At 53.7% G+C, this 14,760-nt stretch overlaps 3 protein-coding genes across 3 annotated transcripts in view; 1 reads left to right on the plus strand and 2 right to left on the minus strand.

Annotated features, from left to right (window-relative positions):
• Positions 1 to 8,440, minus strand: part of MONBRDRAFT_37880 (uncharacterized protein) — a gene marked incomplete at its 5' end in the record, with an annotated part of 12,360 nt that extends 3,920 nt beyond the window's left edge. Inside the window, 15 exons of the mRNA XM_001747562.1 lie at positions 345 to 482; positions 566 to 730; positions 1,020 to 1,130; positions 1,211 to 1,301; positions 1,460 to 1,602; positions 1,858 to 1,950; positions 2,165 to 2,266; positions 3,677 to 3,834; positions 3,947 to 4,556; positions 6,705 to 6,926; positions 7,176 to 7,433; positions 7,642 to 7,806; positions 7,881 to 7,962; positions 8,209 to 8,254; positions 8,377 to 8,440. Of these exons, the coding sequence (XP_001747614.1) occupies positions 345 to 482; positions 566 to 730; positions 1,020 to 1,130; positions 1,211 to 1,301; positions 1,460 to 1,602; positions 1,858 to 1,950; positions 2,165 to 2,266; positions 3,677 to 3,834; positions 3,947 to 4,556; positions 6,705 to 6,926; positions 7,176 to 7,433; positions 7,642 to 7,806; positions 7,881 to 7,962; positions 8,209 to 8,254; positions 8,377 to 8,440 (2,448 nt within the window). The remainder of the gene's footprint in view (positions 1 to 344; positions 483 to 565; positions 731 to 1,019; positions 1,131 to 1,210; positions 1,302 to 1,459; positions 1,603 to 1,857; positions 1,951 to 2,164; positions 2,267 to 3,676; positions 3,835 to 3,946; positions 4,557 to 6,704; positions 6,927 to 7,175; positions 7,434 to 7,641; positions 7,807 to 7,880; positions 7,963 to 8,208; positions 8,255 to 8,376) is intronic.
• A 2,142-nt stretch (positions 8,441 to 10,582) lies between these two features.
• Positions 10,583 to 11,152, plus strand: MONBRDRAFT_27131 (uncharacterized protein; the record flags this gene model as incomplete). Its single annotated transcript, XM_001747467.1, has 3 exons — positions 10,583 to 10,765; positions 10,925 to 10,964; positions 11,028 to 11,152. The coding sequence occupies 3 exons, from the start codon at positions 10,583 to 10,585 to the stop codon at positions 11,150 to 11,152; spliced, it is 348 nt and encodes a 115-aa protein (XP_001747519.1).
• A 3,015-nt stretch (positions 11,153 to 14,167) lies between these two features.
• Positions 14,168 to 14,760, minus strand: part of MONBRDRAFT_9843 (uncharacterized protein) — a gene marked incomplete at both ends in the record, with an annotated part of 2,689 nt that continues 2,096 nt past the window's right edge. Inside the window, one exon of the mRNA XM_001747563.1 lies at positions 14,168 to 14,419. Within this exon, the coding sequence (XP_001747615.1) occupies positions 14,168 to 14,419 (252 nt within the window). The remainder of the gene's footprint in view (positions 14,420 to 14,760) is intronic.

The raw sequence follows: 14,760 nt of genomic DNA on the forward strand, positions 1-14,760 counted from the left end.
TGGGGGGGGGGGGGGGGCGCAGTTTGCGTCAAAGTGTGCAAACGAGCGGGTTCCATTGAACACGTACGGCGAAGTTCAGCGATGTAGAAGAGAAGCTCAGCTACTTTGGGATCTTGCAGCGTGCGAGGGTCAAGCTTAGATTTGGCCTTTGGAACCCGGGCATGCTGATGTCGAAGAAGCCAGTTGATCTCGTCCTTGGCCATTGAAAAGGCTTTCATCAGGACGAGCATCTGCACAGCAGTGCCTCGGCGCGTGAGCATCAAGCAAAGAGGGAAAGCGGGCCGCCGATGGAAGAAGCATATCGAAACACGCGCAACCAAAACTACAACCGCAAGTCGTCGCACCTGAGGACCCATGAGACCGGGCTGTTCGCGGAAAATGGAAAGGAGCTGGTGCATAGCACTGCGCAAGAAAGTACGGCGATCTGCATGAAATGATGGCGACTTGGCCACGACGGTGTTGATCAACTCGTGGCAGGCCGTCTAGAGCAGAATTCCGAGATTAAAATGACAGGACCATCGCAAACGAAAAGAATGACGAGGACCGCACCGGAAATCAAACTCACCTTGACCTTGGCCATCTTTTTACCCTCTTTGAGGAAACCGATGAGCTGCTCGTAGGCGGCATGAATATCAATCGTCTGGGTACCCTGCAGGGTGAAGACGTAGCTGTCGCCCAAGGCCACGGCCACGAGTTGAAACACCTCATCGGCCAGCAGCTCGTGTGGTACCTGTCACATGGACAGCATCAGCCTTGGCACGGCGCACCGGAGTTGACAGAAATCAAAAGTGGCGAAGAAAGGGCACAGACCGTCAAATAGCCGAGTGCAACCCAGTGCAACATTCGATCAATGGACAAATAGTCCAGCAGAGCGTGTGGGCTCCTATGAGGCACTTTCATCTACATGCAACCAACACAACAACGCGTATAAAAGCGGTATGATGAGCATTGCCCGTCTGTAAAACCTCAATGCACGTGTGCCAGGAACGGAAGAGTCAGGCTCATGTTCAAGCACGCACGTTGGCCGGCTTGTTGGAGACGCTCAGCACATGATCTTTACGGTAGGCAGCAGCATCGCGATAGTGCATGGCAATGTGCTTGCTCATAGAGTGCAGCGCTTGCGCCAGAATCTACGAAAAGTGTGCAACATGTGAGGCAAGCTCGCCGCACACGGGCCGGCCACGTAAGCTTCCCTTTAGACGATCCGTACCTTTTCATAAGGCGCGAAAATGGTGGGCAGGAGCTTCAGCGGCGCGTCAAATTCCATCAAAAAGCGGGCCAGGCGGGGAAAAGACGGCTCTCTAACCAAATGCACGGCGTCATTGATGATGTATGAGGGTGCGAGTCATTCGGCATGCTTGCAGTTGAACCAACAAACGATTCGCATGCTGAGAACAAAGAATGCAAACCTGAACCCCAACACAAGAGGCTTGGGCATCAAGGAATGTGATTAACGTACGGGGCTTTGCGCTCGAGCTCGCAGACGGTGGTGAAGCAACTGGCAATATTCTTGCGCTCCTCGAGGCGTGATAGCATCAGCAAGCAAGCCACGTAGGAAGTGATGACATCCAAAAACTTGGTGGTCAGCTCCGTGTTCAAAGCCTGTGTCGTGTTCCCGACCGAGGATCACACCGATAGATAAGAATATGCCGATTCAAACTTTCGCACTCCTCGGCACACGTGCACGCACAACACTCGGCATTGATGATTCCTTACCACATCAAAAATCATCGTCTCAGCGGAGAGACTGGTCAAGACTTCCATCATGTTTTGCTGTGGCACGAGGTAGACCGTGAGGGGGGGTACCCAGGTGATGATGAATTAGACCGACGGGTGATGGGTCAAAAATGTGCTGACCTGAAACTCCAGCAGATCGACCATGGTGTAGTAATGCGAGGCGAGGGTGCGCCCCAGTTCCTCGCGGTGCTGTGATACAAATCCATCTGCGGGCTGAGTGGAGCAAGCACATTGACCGTGAGGGGCATGGTTATTACGTGTGTGTGTGTGTGTGTGTGTGTGTGTGTGTGTGTGTGTGTGTGTGTGTGTGTGTGTGTGTGTGTGTGTGTGTGTGTGTGGTGTGTGTGTGTGTGTGTGTGTGTGTGTGTGTGTGTGAAAGTGGGTTCACCTTGACGGAGCATGCAGAGGTAATAAGCCAGTGTTCTACCTTGAGCGAATCCACGTGCGGAAAGCGCTTGACGGCTGCCTTGATTTGGGACTCATAAAGCTTTTCGTTGAGGATGCCCGGTCGCTCCGTCCCATTCAGCAACTGAGGCAGAGGCGGACAAGTTTTCGGGTGAGACACACGCCACGATCATAGCAGATGCACACGAGCCGGTCAAGGCATCTGGCAATGGCGCCCAGCGAACGTGAACAGAAATGAAAAGGATTAACCTTGAGTGAGACAGCCAATCGGCACTTGAGCCCGTGGGCATGATCGGCCAGCACCGTCAGCTTCTCTGCAAACTTGTGCTCCATCGTGAACGAGCGTTGCGGGCAGCAAAGCACCTCCACGCCAAAGGCGAGCAGACTCTTCCAAGTTTATTGACCTGTAGCCAGACCAAGTCAACAAGATGGCAGGCACATTGAATCCCCATCGGCAAGAAACGGTCAGCCTCAGTATCATTCCCAGCTGATCGGAACCTCCGATCCCCCTTTCTGCTGAACAACAAAGAGAAACCCCCAACAAATCCTGCCAAGCACGTCACTTGATGATCGCCCTCCCCAAGCCCTGTCGTGTCCTGTCCCCATCGCCTACACCGTGTCTCGCCATCAAGGCCACAGGCACAGCCCTGCCGACCCTCGACCGGCTCACCTCGAAAGCAAAACACCAACACCAACAAGGGAAAAGTAATAAAGAGAGAAGAGAGGGAGAGTGTGTGATGATTCACTGGCGCTGAGTTGTAGGTGTCTGTCCGTGTGTCGTTTTGAGTACAACTGGTGTTTTGAACGACGAAAATCTGGAATGTCATGGTTTTATGATGAACCAACATTTAACATTCTAAGCCTGCGAAGATTCTGCAAGGGGCGACGAGGGTGTTGGGACATTGGCAGCAGCCTGTTCCAGAACGACAAGAAATTGGTCATCAAGGCGCGTCGTTATGACGCGCCGAGTCGCCGGATCTGCCAAGGTCTCGAGCCAGACATGGAAACCATGAAGGTTGAAGGTGCCTGGACTCGTCACACAAGCCTCAAAGACAAACGTCAAGCCGTCATTGGTGTTGTTGGCTGCCTGCCGCCGCACAGTCTACGCACAAGCAACACGTTGGTGCACAGATCAGAAACAGATCGAGAGACATACATGCCAAAGCAATCCGTGACATGTGAAAAGACGTTTCACAATGCTGACCTTGCCGGGCCAAAACAGCCCCGTGGCGTTGGCTCTGTAGCGTAATTGATAGCAACAACCAGGTCGATGAGTAAAGCTTGAAGGATGAGCCCGGCATTTCCGACCCGATGTGCTCCAGCCCGAACGACATGAACGACCCAGCAGGCTCAACGTACGATCCAGTTGTGTTGCGAGGAGCGCGACAGCAGACATGGCTCTGCCGGTCGCTTGGCGGTAGATTGGATACATTGAGCGTCACCTTGACACGACAGCACCTAAGTGCCCACAAGCAGGTTGAGTACGTGGACGTTGGAACGACGACCCAACCACCCATGAGATGTGATCCCTCACGGAACAGCCAAAAGACAAGCCTTTCACTATGTTCATCCCTGACGACCACGATGGCAGTGAGGGAAAAGCAACAGGCACGAACCGATCGACTGAAAAGTCGTGCACGACAACTGATTCGTAATCCAAGACCACATGCACAGCCTCGTTGAGCGCCACACCTATGGCCGGCAATGATGGGATAAAGCGACCCAAGCATGACCAGTGTGAGAAAATAAGCTGATCAAGTTTTCTGTTGACGGCTGATCTGCTCGTGATGGACAAAAAACGCACCCTGATCCCAGCTTGTGAGGGGGCACGTGGTGACTGCCCGCTCGACCTGGGCGTGAGAGTCTGACCAGATGATCAGAACAAATGGTTCTTGATTGGGCATCCGGCGATTGCATTCAGCTGCCAGAACTGCACTGTCCGCCTCGTCTGCCAGCACGGCATCCAGACTCTGGCGCTGGGCTGAAGCCCGCACGCAAGGTAAGGTCACCAAGGGGTGGCTATCGGCCGTCACCTCAGAAGGCAGATTGCCTTGGCTGCTAGGCGTGAGTGCCCAGTCAGTGTTGACCAGGCAAAAGCGCCGAATGGTGGCGGTGTTGGCCAAGTGCGAGCGCAACCGCAATGTCAGGAATCCCTGTGCCTCTTCCTGGCCATGTAGAGCCAATCCGGCTTCAACATGCAGACTCGGTTGCACAACGATGCGCTCGGCCAAGCGTGAGGTACGAAAGGGCAGCTCGGCCGCCGGCTGCGCGCCCGCATAGCCTGCCATCAGGCTTAGGCAATGATCACCGGGTGAATCCAGGGTCACCCAGCAGCGTACAACAAGCTCGGCCCCCGCGGCAATGCCTTCCGGAGGAAGGGGCACCGCAACCGCTCGCTCGCCGGCCGCAGTGGTCTAAAAGAGCATGCACACCGCAAAACAGCGCCAAAAATTGAGATCAACGACAGCAGATTGATAAAGGCCCTGATGAACCCGCAGGAAACCTAGAGTCCCTATCATATCCTTCCAGCGAATCGCCTTCTTTGCCATTCGCCACCAACACCACCACCCCCTCGCACCAGTAGCGTGTTTGCCGTCGTTGGGTCCAAAACTTGGAAAGAATTGCCACTATTTGATCAGCAGATGTCAGGAAAAAGTGGCTGGTCCAGGTCTGAGGCGTGCGTTTGGTGTGACTCACAGTGACGTTGCTAGCTTCAACTGCGCAACGGGCTCGTCGCCAACATTTTTTACCGCTACTTCAAATGAGGTCGTTTCCCCCTTGAGCACCACGTGCTTTAGCCTGCGTGTCTACATGATTGTTGTCAAAAGGAATGAGGGTACAGAGAGCCGAGCTATTTGAGAATAATAGGGGAAAAAGCACAACAACGTGCGTAGCTGTGGCACAAGAGAGCAAATGCTCACAATGCTCACCTCCAATACAACGCGCGGGGTAGGGGGCACAATACGCGGCTGCAAACGCAAATCTGGGCCGTAGTGCTTTTCTACACACCCAACATAACCTGCCATGAGGCACACGAAATTGTCTCGTAGGCTTGCGAGACCGGCTCTGGCATAGCAGCCAAAACATAGCGGTGGAAAATTCTCGGACCGGTAAAGTGTTCGGGCTTGGTATTCAAACGCTTGCCCTGCAACTCAAACAGCGTGGCACCGGCAACAGCCACACCAGACTCGCGTAGTTCGTATCTAAACAATCCACAATCAGGAACACCCACAAGCCACCCAGAGTGGCAACATTGAGTTTGCGTTTTTTTCTTTTTTTTTTTTCTTTCTTTTTTTTTTTTTTTTTTTTTTTTTTTTTTTTGACTTGATCCTTCTTTTCACAAAAAAAGACCGAACAAGAGATCTCAGCTCCCTTTGCAAATGACATACCGCAATCCCTTCAAGATTAGGGTGCCTGGACGAAGCGGAGTGACAGAAAGTGCCACCGGCAGAGCCTGCTCCGGCCCCAGAGCAACCTCTACCAACGAAGTGCTTTCCATAAGAGCAGGTTTGGAGGAGCAGGTGCGCGTCGCTACAAAGCGCGCGCGCGCCAGGAGCTCGTCGTCTTGAGCTGTGCTTGCGGACTGCTGTGCCGTGTCTTCTGCTTGAGCCCCGGCCTCAATAAAGTCACAAATCAATGCGACTTGAGCAAGATGGAGGGTAGTTTGCAGCGGATTGCGCAAGAGCAGAGAGATGATCAGGCTCTCATTGACTACGCTTAGAGGAGCCAATGTGACGGGCTCCAGAGCGGATAGGGCGCCCGGCAAGACCACCTGCCACGTCGTTGATACAGCCACATCATCGTGAGAAGAGGTGCCCAGATCCATGGGCAAAAGGCGTCGCACCCTTCAACTTACACAAGGCGCCTTGAAGCTGGCACTCAAGGCATCCTGCAGGCGCTGCCACGCAGGCTATTCAAGAGAGCGGCGGCCGAGGTGAGCGCACGCAGCTGAGCAGCACGGTCCGCTGGTTGGCATTGCTTAAACAAGATACACCAGCAAAGCGGCTCAATCCCACAGACCGAATCAAGCTGTAGAGCGTAGTCATCTTGTGTCGAGTTGCTCAGCTCAGCAAACTGAATCGTGACGTCGCGCGAAGGAATGTCGGGAAGCGCAATTGTTTGCAGGATCTCAAAGTTTGGTTGCGCTGCACCCGCACGTTGCAACACATCTCCGTGTACCTGTCGAAATTTGCTGTTGACAATGGTGGTGGCGCAATAGACAAGTATTAAGCGGATTGAGTCAGAATGCATCAAGTTGGGCTAGTGCTAGCCCTGTCGGGAAAGGCTCCCCTTGCCTCACGATGCAGGCTGGCCATCACAAACTGCACAAACGAACTTGGAGGCTTGGAGATAATCGCGAACTAAGGCTTGCTGCTTGGAAGCAGACAGCGTGGCACCCAGGCGCGCCAGGTGATCAAAACAGTAAAGAGTGTACTGAATCAGCCCGGATAGCAATGGCACGAAAGGAAGAGGAGGATTTTTTGCACGTGAGATGGTGGCGCCCATTCATCTACAAACATCAAAAAGCCAGCATAGACAACCAATTCTCAGCAAAATCTTACGGAAAAATGATTCAAGTAGGCCGTCTGGCGCGCCATGGTGGTGAGGAGTCGAGCCTCCACCAGGCCCCATCGCTTGTTCTTAATCATATGCCAGCCGCTAAGGAGACAACGCAGCGCCAAGCTCGAGGCGGCTGCCCCCGCATAACAGTGGCCCGCCTGAATAAAGTTGAAGGCAGCCTTGCGATGAGCGCTTGGGTGTTGTTTGATGTAAAGCTCGGCAACCTATTGAAAGAAATGGGTGAAATTCAGCCATGGCCCATTGTAGCTTGCAAGCACCACACCATGGCGCAGAGGAACACAGCGCACTTGTTCGTAGACGAGACCCGCATCGAGGGGTCCGGGAAAGGAGCTGGATCGCAAGAGACGCAACCACAGTACAATCTACACGGAACACAAGGCGGCAGCAGGTCCCCGCGTGAACGGCAGTGGATCTGATGACCAGCAAGTGTGCTGCCCAGCGCCGGCTCGTACCGCCTCGCTGTATTGGCGCCGCGATTGGAGCACATGTGTATAGGTCAGAACCAGGCGCATGGCATATGCACCCAGTCCTTTTTCCGGTAAAAAGGCTGCAAGTGCCTTGTCAAAGTAAGTCTGGTCTGCCGTGGGTACGTCGACAAAGCTCATGCATACGGCAAACATTTCACTGGCCGAGGCAGCATGGCGCGTGGCCTTGTCGTTGTTAAAATCCTTACGCAGCTGTGAGTAATGTGAAGCTGCGCTCTTGTAATTCTGCAGACAAGGGATCGAGGGCGCAACACCAGGACAATGAGAATTGCGAGATGAAAGGTCGGAAATGGGTGGTTCAAAGGTGGGCCCGAACGCAAGTAAATTCCCACGGCCTTGAGGTGACAGGCGTGTGACCCTGACGCGAGCCAGATACGGCTGCTGCGCCCGGTTAATGTCAAGTACCCGGAACATCAGAACCAAGATCATATACCTGAAGAAAAAAGGTCAGGTCAGCGAGTCGACGTTGTTGCGCCTCCGTGGAGAGCATGCCATAGACGCTGCCACCCAAGCCAGCATCACTGGCAGCCGATGTTGCCTTACTACCCCACAGCTTGAGCAACTTGAAGGAACTCTTGCCCTTGCGAGCCGTTGCCACCTGGTTTTTGAAGGATCAGTGAGATGTGCCTTGCCCACTGCTGAGTGACTCAACGAGACGCCACAGGTACGCACCGTGTCCTCAAGCTCAGCCACCTTGCGTTGCAGCTGCGGAAGGATGCCTTGCACCATGAGCGTCTCCAAAGCACGAGATATTCTACACAAGATGCGCAATATCAAAGTTGTGGGTTATCAGACGTCTCGAAAGGGTTGTTCTCGCACGCTAATGAGGCGGCATAAGAGGCCTTCAAACCTTTGCGCGTCCTCTGAAGTGAGCAAACGTCCCACACGAGCCTGGGCGACTTGGTCCGGCTATGGGTGAAGCAAAAACAAAGTATACACGCACTGAACAACAAGCACCAGAGGACACAGTAGCCCCACAGCCTCGAGTTGAAAGACGCACCGAAGGACCAAGCTCAGCTTGGGCCTCTGACTCGGCTGCCATCGAGCTGAGGGGATCAGAGGCCTCTGAAGCTTCACAGACGGTGGATGGCGATCATGGTCGAGAACGTAAGAAATGAACGATGATGAACGCACCTTCAAAGCAAACAAGAGAGGGATCAGGACTCACCAGGACTGCGGCGCAAGGAGCTGGACGAGGAACGTCGACTGTGACGACGATGAGCGTTGGCCATGGCAGCCTTTCGGCGTGCCATTACATCGGGCAAGCAGCGAAACCATTGTTCCTCGGAAACCATGTCAGCCAATTGGCTGTCTGTCTGTTCTTTTTGGGCTGCTGTCGGGCAGGATCAACATTGATCGGGTGAGTGGAGTCAGGGGCAAGGAAACCAACACCCTCAGAAGAGATGAAAAAGGAGAGACAACCAGAGACAAATACAAGAGGATGCGTGTGTGTGCGTGTGTGTGTGCGCGCGCGCACGCACACACACACATATACAACAAAACACAAAGAATCAGGTACTACATCTAGATTAAGCGCTTATTGACTGACCCCGTGAATTAAGAGTCAGCAGGACACACGTGGCACCATTCACGGCAGCTTGCAGCGCCTGCCAGGGTGTGGTCGTGACCATGGTGAGTACATGACTGATTGCAGCTGGCACGCAGATCAACAAACGCCACTCCAGAAGTAGACGTAAACACGGACCTGGAGGCGCTCCTCGGCGTGAGCCAGAGAGCACTTGTCCGGTTCGTGGAGAAGCAAATATACGGCCGGAATGGTTTGATGCATGAAATCATATTTACGATAAAGATCCAAGGGCTAATGCCAGTGCAGGTGACATGTGGGATGAGCCTGGGACTGTCAGCATGAGCCCACGATTTGATGCTGAGCCGAGCTGGTCCCTCAAGTAAGCATGTACTATGGCCAGACCTTGGCTGGATGAAAAGCTTCGACCATATCCGCCACACAAGCGGGGTTGTGGGCTGCATCAGCAACCAAGGCGGCCACCGGGTGATTGATCGTCTCAAAGTCCACGGGCTCAAAAGTGCGCAAGTAATGGCTACGATATGCCTCAAACCAGGGCGTATTGTGGGGCTGCAGCTCGGCTGGGTCAGCCCACAACTCGTCCAAGTTTGGGTTGTGGTGTACAACGCTTGAGGTGAGCGTGTGCGCACGGCGATCGCTCGACGGCACGTAATCCCGCTACCCTCGACGAAGCAGGCAAGACAGCGGGGTGAGTTGATGTAGCATGGCAGTGAGAGAATTGTCTTTCAGTTGCGCACGCATCAGAGATAGTGTCGGCGAAACTGACCGCATCGCGAAGGCGCATGGAGATGGTAGTAACCTTGGCCCGACCATCCGGCCCCTTGACTAAAGCATCGAGTACCAACAAGAAGAGCACATGGTCAGGTGGTAGACCAAAGATCGCCGTCATATTGACCACTGCAACCAGCAAAAGAAGTCGCGAGCAGAACGGGGCTGGCGGCAGAATACTCACCGCCCCACGGCACATCACAAAAGGGGCTCAACAGTTCGGCGAGACTCAGGTCATTGCGCGAAGCGAGCTGATCCGCCTCGGGCGAGGCCAGCAGGACAACACTCGGCGAATATGCTTCGCGCAGAAACTGCTTCAGGCTGGCCATGCTTGTCAGTCGCCTGGTGGCGGGGCTGCCAATCGACAAACGGTGTGGTCGGCGCTAATGAAATGCTGTTGTGCTGCTGCCGCAGCGACAGCCAAAGTGGTAGCTCAGACCAATACTGGAAAACGCAGAGACCGCAACAACAGTGGATCCAAGCAAGCCAGAGGTCGCGAATGAGACGAGAGTGTTTGCACAGGCAAAAAGTGCATCGGGAGGTGACCAGAGCCTCAAGCCAACCGCATGCCCCCACCAGCTCCAGAGCAGCGTTCTCACCCGCGCTTCGAGACTGGGCGAGCGGGAACGCACGCCAGTGCCACAAGCAAACCCAGTCGGAGACGAAATCCGATCTGACGACACACACACAGCTCTGACCAGAAAATCCTTCATTACATTTGGTAGAAGTGCTGGGGTCAGTTGTTCAGTGTCAACTATAAAGTTACCCCCGCTTCTCTCTTCCCGCTGTTTTCCTTTTTGTCATTGAAGCATCTCAAGCAGGTTGGTTGGTGGTGGCAGCGAGCTGCTGCTGGAGAGCGGCAGCGGCGCCGTGCTCTTGGCCTGAGAGTACTGTGACGTTGTAGAACGCGGCCCACTTGATGGAGCTGGCATTGTTCTGTTCAACTCTTTGCGCTTTTGATTTGCTGTCTTCATCATGTGCTGCCGCAGCGCTATTTTTTTTTTTTTCGAGGTGGTGCGTGGCTGAGCTCATAGCTTTTTGCTCCGCAGGAATCATCACCATGAGCTCTGCACACCAACTGCGAGTCCTGAAGCTGTACCGCCACAGCCTCAAGAACCTGCTGTCATGGACCGTGGACCGTGGCATGTATCGCCAAAAGGCCATGGAACTGCGTGCACGATTCGAAGCCACCCGCTTTGAGAAGAACATTGTCAAGGCCACCCAGCTCGTGGAGGCTGGCGAGGTGAGCAGATCAACTTGAATCGTACGCGGCCCTGCTGGGCAGCACTGGCATTAATGGTTGCCCATGATTAGCCCCTGACCACATGCATTGCACCCTTGTCTCATTCCATGGACGATTTGATCATCTTTCCACTTGAATGGTTACTCCCTCTGCGCGCAGGCTGAGCTGGATGAGATTAAGCACCCCAACCCCTATGTCGGTGCGTTGAGCATGAGCAGACAAGCCGGCTCGCCTTCGCAGCCAACCGCTTTGCCCTGCTTAGGCCGCCGCCTGAACCCCGCCTGGCCCGCTCACTCTGTTTCCCCTTGGGTCTTCCTGTGCGCCAATGGTCATGCTGTCGCCTTTCGCAGCCCCCACATCATTGGACGGTACCAAATGGGAGCGTAACATGCCTCCACCCGCTGAGGTGCGCCATGCAACGACACTTTTCCATCACACAATGTCTTCCATCAACCACCACCTCGCAACCATGCCTCTTTCCATCGAATTGCTGCGCACTCACGTGAAAGTTTTGGGGGGCAATATTATTTATTACACACCAGGTGTGCAAAATGTCGGCCGAGGATGAGGCGTGGTTCAACGACAAGCGCAACTGGGCATAAATCAACTAGTTTCATCGCGTCTCTGCACCTTTTTTGTACATCCTTGTGCGCTCCCCTTGGTCGGCGTGTTGCATTGATAATCGCGTCAGCTCATTGGATGCAGCTGGCTCTGTGTCGTCCCCCACTTTCTGTCTCTTCTTCTCCTTCTTTTGCTCTGTATTTTGCGCCTTTGGCGCTGCTGCGGCCAGGCCCCGCCCGTATGGCAAAGCCGAGGCCCCTGACTTCAGTTTTCCAATCCTACTTGGCAAACCGTCGCTGTATTTTTTTTCCTCTCACATGTCAGCTGCTTGACGTTCAAGCCATGTTACTCATGCAATATGCAAAGCGAACATTGCCAGGCAGATTGGCGTCTTTGGAAACTGTCGAACAGTAGTCATATTCAATGTTGCTCGTTGCAAAAAAAAAAAAAAGACGAGACACAAACTAGAGAGCTCAGCTCGCTAAGGATGATAAGGGGTAAATGGTATGAAACCTCTCATGACATAAAGCCGGTCAGCAGCCTGTTATAGGTGGGATTTGACACCCCTCCAGTCTGGCTGGGAAAAATGGCGCGCATCTGAGAATTTTTGTTTCCAGCGCAGAAAGAGGTATGATGAGACAATTTACAAAAGAACAATGTCATGCACACAGCAAGCTAAAACCATGGGCCCACTCACATTGTTGTAAAAGGTGTTGGCCACGGTCGAATCATAGAGCTCGCTGGTTGGCACTTTGCTTGGAACACTCTCCGTGGAACTACGTTGGCAAAAGGATGAGGCACGAGTGCAACCCTGAGCTATCAAAGTCCAGACGCCCAGCGCCTTTTCTTGCAAAAGCACAACTACGCACTGCAGTAGATCCAAGGAGATGGCACTGAGTGCGTTGCGCAAAACTTCGGAGAACTCCTGCCGGTACTTTTGATAACCTATACCCACAAAGTGGACGCCAACAAAAAGGTGTGAGAGCGAGCTGAGAGGACTGAGGGGCGGGGTATGCTGGTGGCCGGACTGGCCAGAGCAGAATGGGTGTGAGGAAACTTCTGGCACCTTGTTGTTGGGCTGAGACCATCTTGAAGCGAAACCGCCATTGCTCCCACGGTTGCTCATCCATGGCGAAAAGCATGCGCTTGCGTCGGAGAAAAAAGGTCACCTCAATCTAAGTTGCGCTGAGGGTAAGCCATGCGAGTTGCAATACAAGACACAGTCCACATGCCTGGCTGTTGGGGAACAAGGGGACAAGAGGACGACTCGATATACAGCCTGTTGGCACTAACTTGACCTTCACCAGAGGATTCTCGTTTGAGATTCTTGACGAAATTGGCGACAAACGCATCCACTTCCGTGTGAATCGGTGCAAAGTGATCCGCATCAATCAACATTTTGAGATACGTAACGTTTTCTAGACTGGGGCAGGTGGCATCCACCGTGCGGACCTACACACAATCATCAAATGCTGCGTCAGCCCGACTCCCACTCTAAGCTGTGAGCTGAAGATGGGCTTGCCAAGGAGGTGGAACAAAGCCACAGCAAGAAGCTGATCGAAAACAAGGCGTGATAGACATACGTGGGCTTTGCTGCGCATCACGAAGATGGTATGCAGAAGAGCTAGAAGAAAGGTGACCCGACCGGACACGCACATGATGAACGACGATAAAGTCCCATCCCTGACCACGTCACGACAAGAGTGCGGCAAATGCTGGGAGCTTGCTGCCGAGCAGCACACTGCTCACCTTCTGCGGCCTCACGAAGCTCCTGCAGCTCAGCTTCCTGTTGGCCACAATTGGATTCGTGTCCGCATGAGACAGGGCACGTCGACTCATCCTCTGGTTGGAAGCAGAGCGACCAGATAAAAACTTCAAACGGGTGCGAACACCTCACCAGGCAGATCGGCGTCTTTGGAAACTGTTGAACGTTAGCCATGTTCAATGTTGCTCGTTGCCAGACCCGTATGTGTGGTACTTTGCCCTCAACGAGATGCCCCTGGCGACGCTCGGACGCGCTGCAGACCTCGAAGGAGCGAACCGGATTTAGCAAACCTGCAAATTACAACGTCAACAACCACCGTAAACCACTCGGAAGAGCTTCCACCTCGAGTCGAAAATTGCTGACAAAATGTTTCGATTTTCAGGTGATTTTTTGAGGATTTTCTGGCAAAGATGAATCAGATGCATTTCTGTGCTCGTCGTGCATCGCGTCATTCAGACAATAGTCCGCCCGCTGTGCCAAAGGCAAGAATGGATTGATTGGGTTACCACACAAGTGCACCTGGGATTGCGAGATTTGCAAGTTATTGATACTCACGGCGTTGAAAGTACGACGTGAGATTCATTCGTATATAGCACTCTCACGTGAACCTCCCTCACTCAGGGGCTATAAAAAAAGCATAGACTAGAGGAGAACATATTATGTGCTTTGAAATAGAACCCCAGGTGCCGACTTGAAGAGTCAATTTGGGGTTCAAGATCTAGGAGATCAAAGTCGCAACCTCAAGAGGCCACAGATTTATGACAGACCGGAGAAGACCACCAGAGTTGGCGCGTGTGCGGGAACAAACGTCATCAACAATGGAAGAAAGGCAAGCGGGGCCCAGAGCATGCAGGAACCAAAAGGAAGGATTGGGGAGGGGAACTACACAAGCAAGAACGAAGAAAAGAGAAAGACAACGGAGAACAACGTGCGGGTCGAGAGAGAATGGGACCGAGTGACCAAAATCATGTCTGTGTGTACATGTACATCCATCTGAATACGACACACGAGAGCGCCCATGGAAGGACGGGGGGCCATAACAGGGGCACCGGGCTCAAGGGACTAGTCTCGCCCGTTTACCTCTTGTCGACAAAGTGTGCCAGCTCCACGTCAAAGCTGACATAGGGATAATATTCACCCTGGTTGGTGACGCCGGGGATATCTACCACATCCGCTCCCGCAGCATTGGCCCGGTCAAGGGCTGCATACTCCTCTCCGAGGATCTGTCGGACCTTGCGGGTGTTGCCATTGTTGATCTTGAGCAAAGTGGCTGTAAAGTCCGGGGGCAAGCCGAAGCGAAGGACGCTCTCCACAAACACGCGCAGCGCCTGAGTTGCACAGGGTAGGTCGGTCAGAATCGCAAAGGGTTGTCCACGTCAACAGATACCAATCGTCTCTGACGCGCAACAAGCCAACAAGGGAAGAGGGCAAGAAGCACGGCATTCAGCCTTTGCAGGCATGGGCAATGACGCAGTGGGCGCACCTTGATGTGCAGCCAGGCGGAAAATGTTTCTTGAAAACCAACGATGCACCACTGGCGGAGGCTCTCCTACAGAGGATGGACGGAGCACGACGCACGCGCGAGATGAGGCGAACGCTTGCACATATGAGTGGCAAATGCCGAGACTCGAGTGAATGCACATGGGGGGGGGGGGGGGGGGGGGGGGGG

Source organism: Monosiga brevicollis, genomic scaffold (assembly GCF_000002865.3).
Source record: "Monosiga brevicollis MX1 MONBRscaffold_17 genomic scaffold, whole genome shotgun sequence".
Taxonomy (NCBI): domain Eukaryota; class Choanoflagellata; order Craspedida; family Salpingoecidae; genus Monosiga; species Monosiga brevicollis.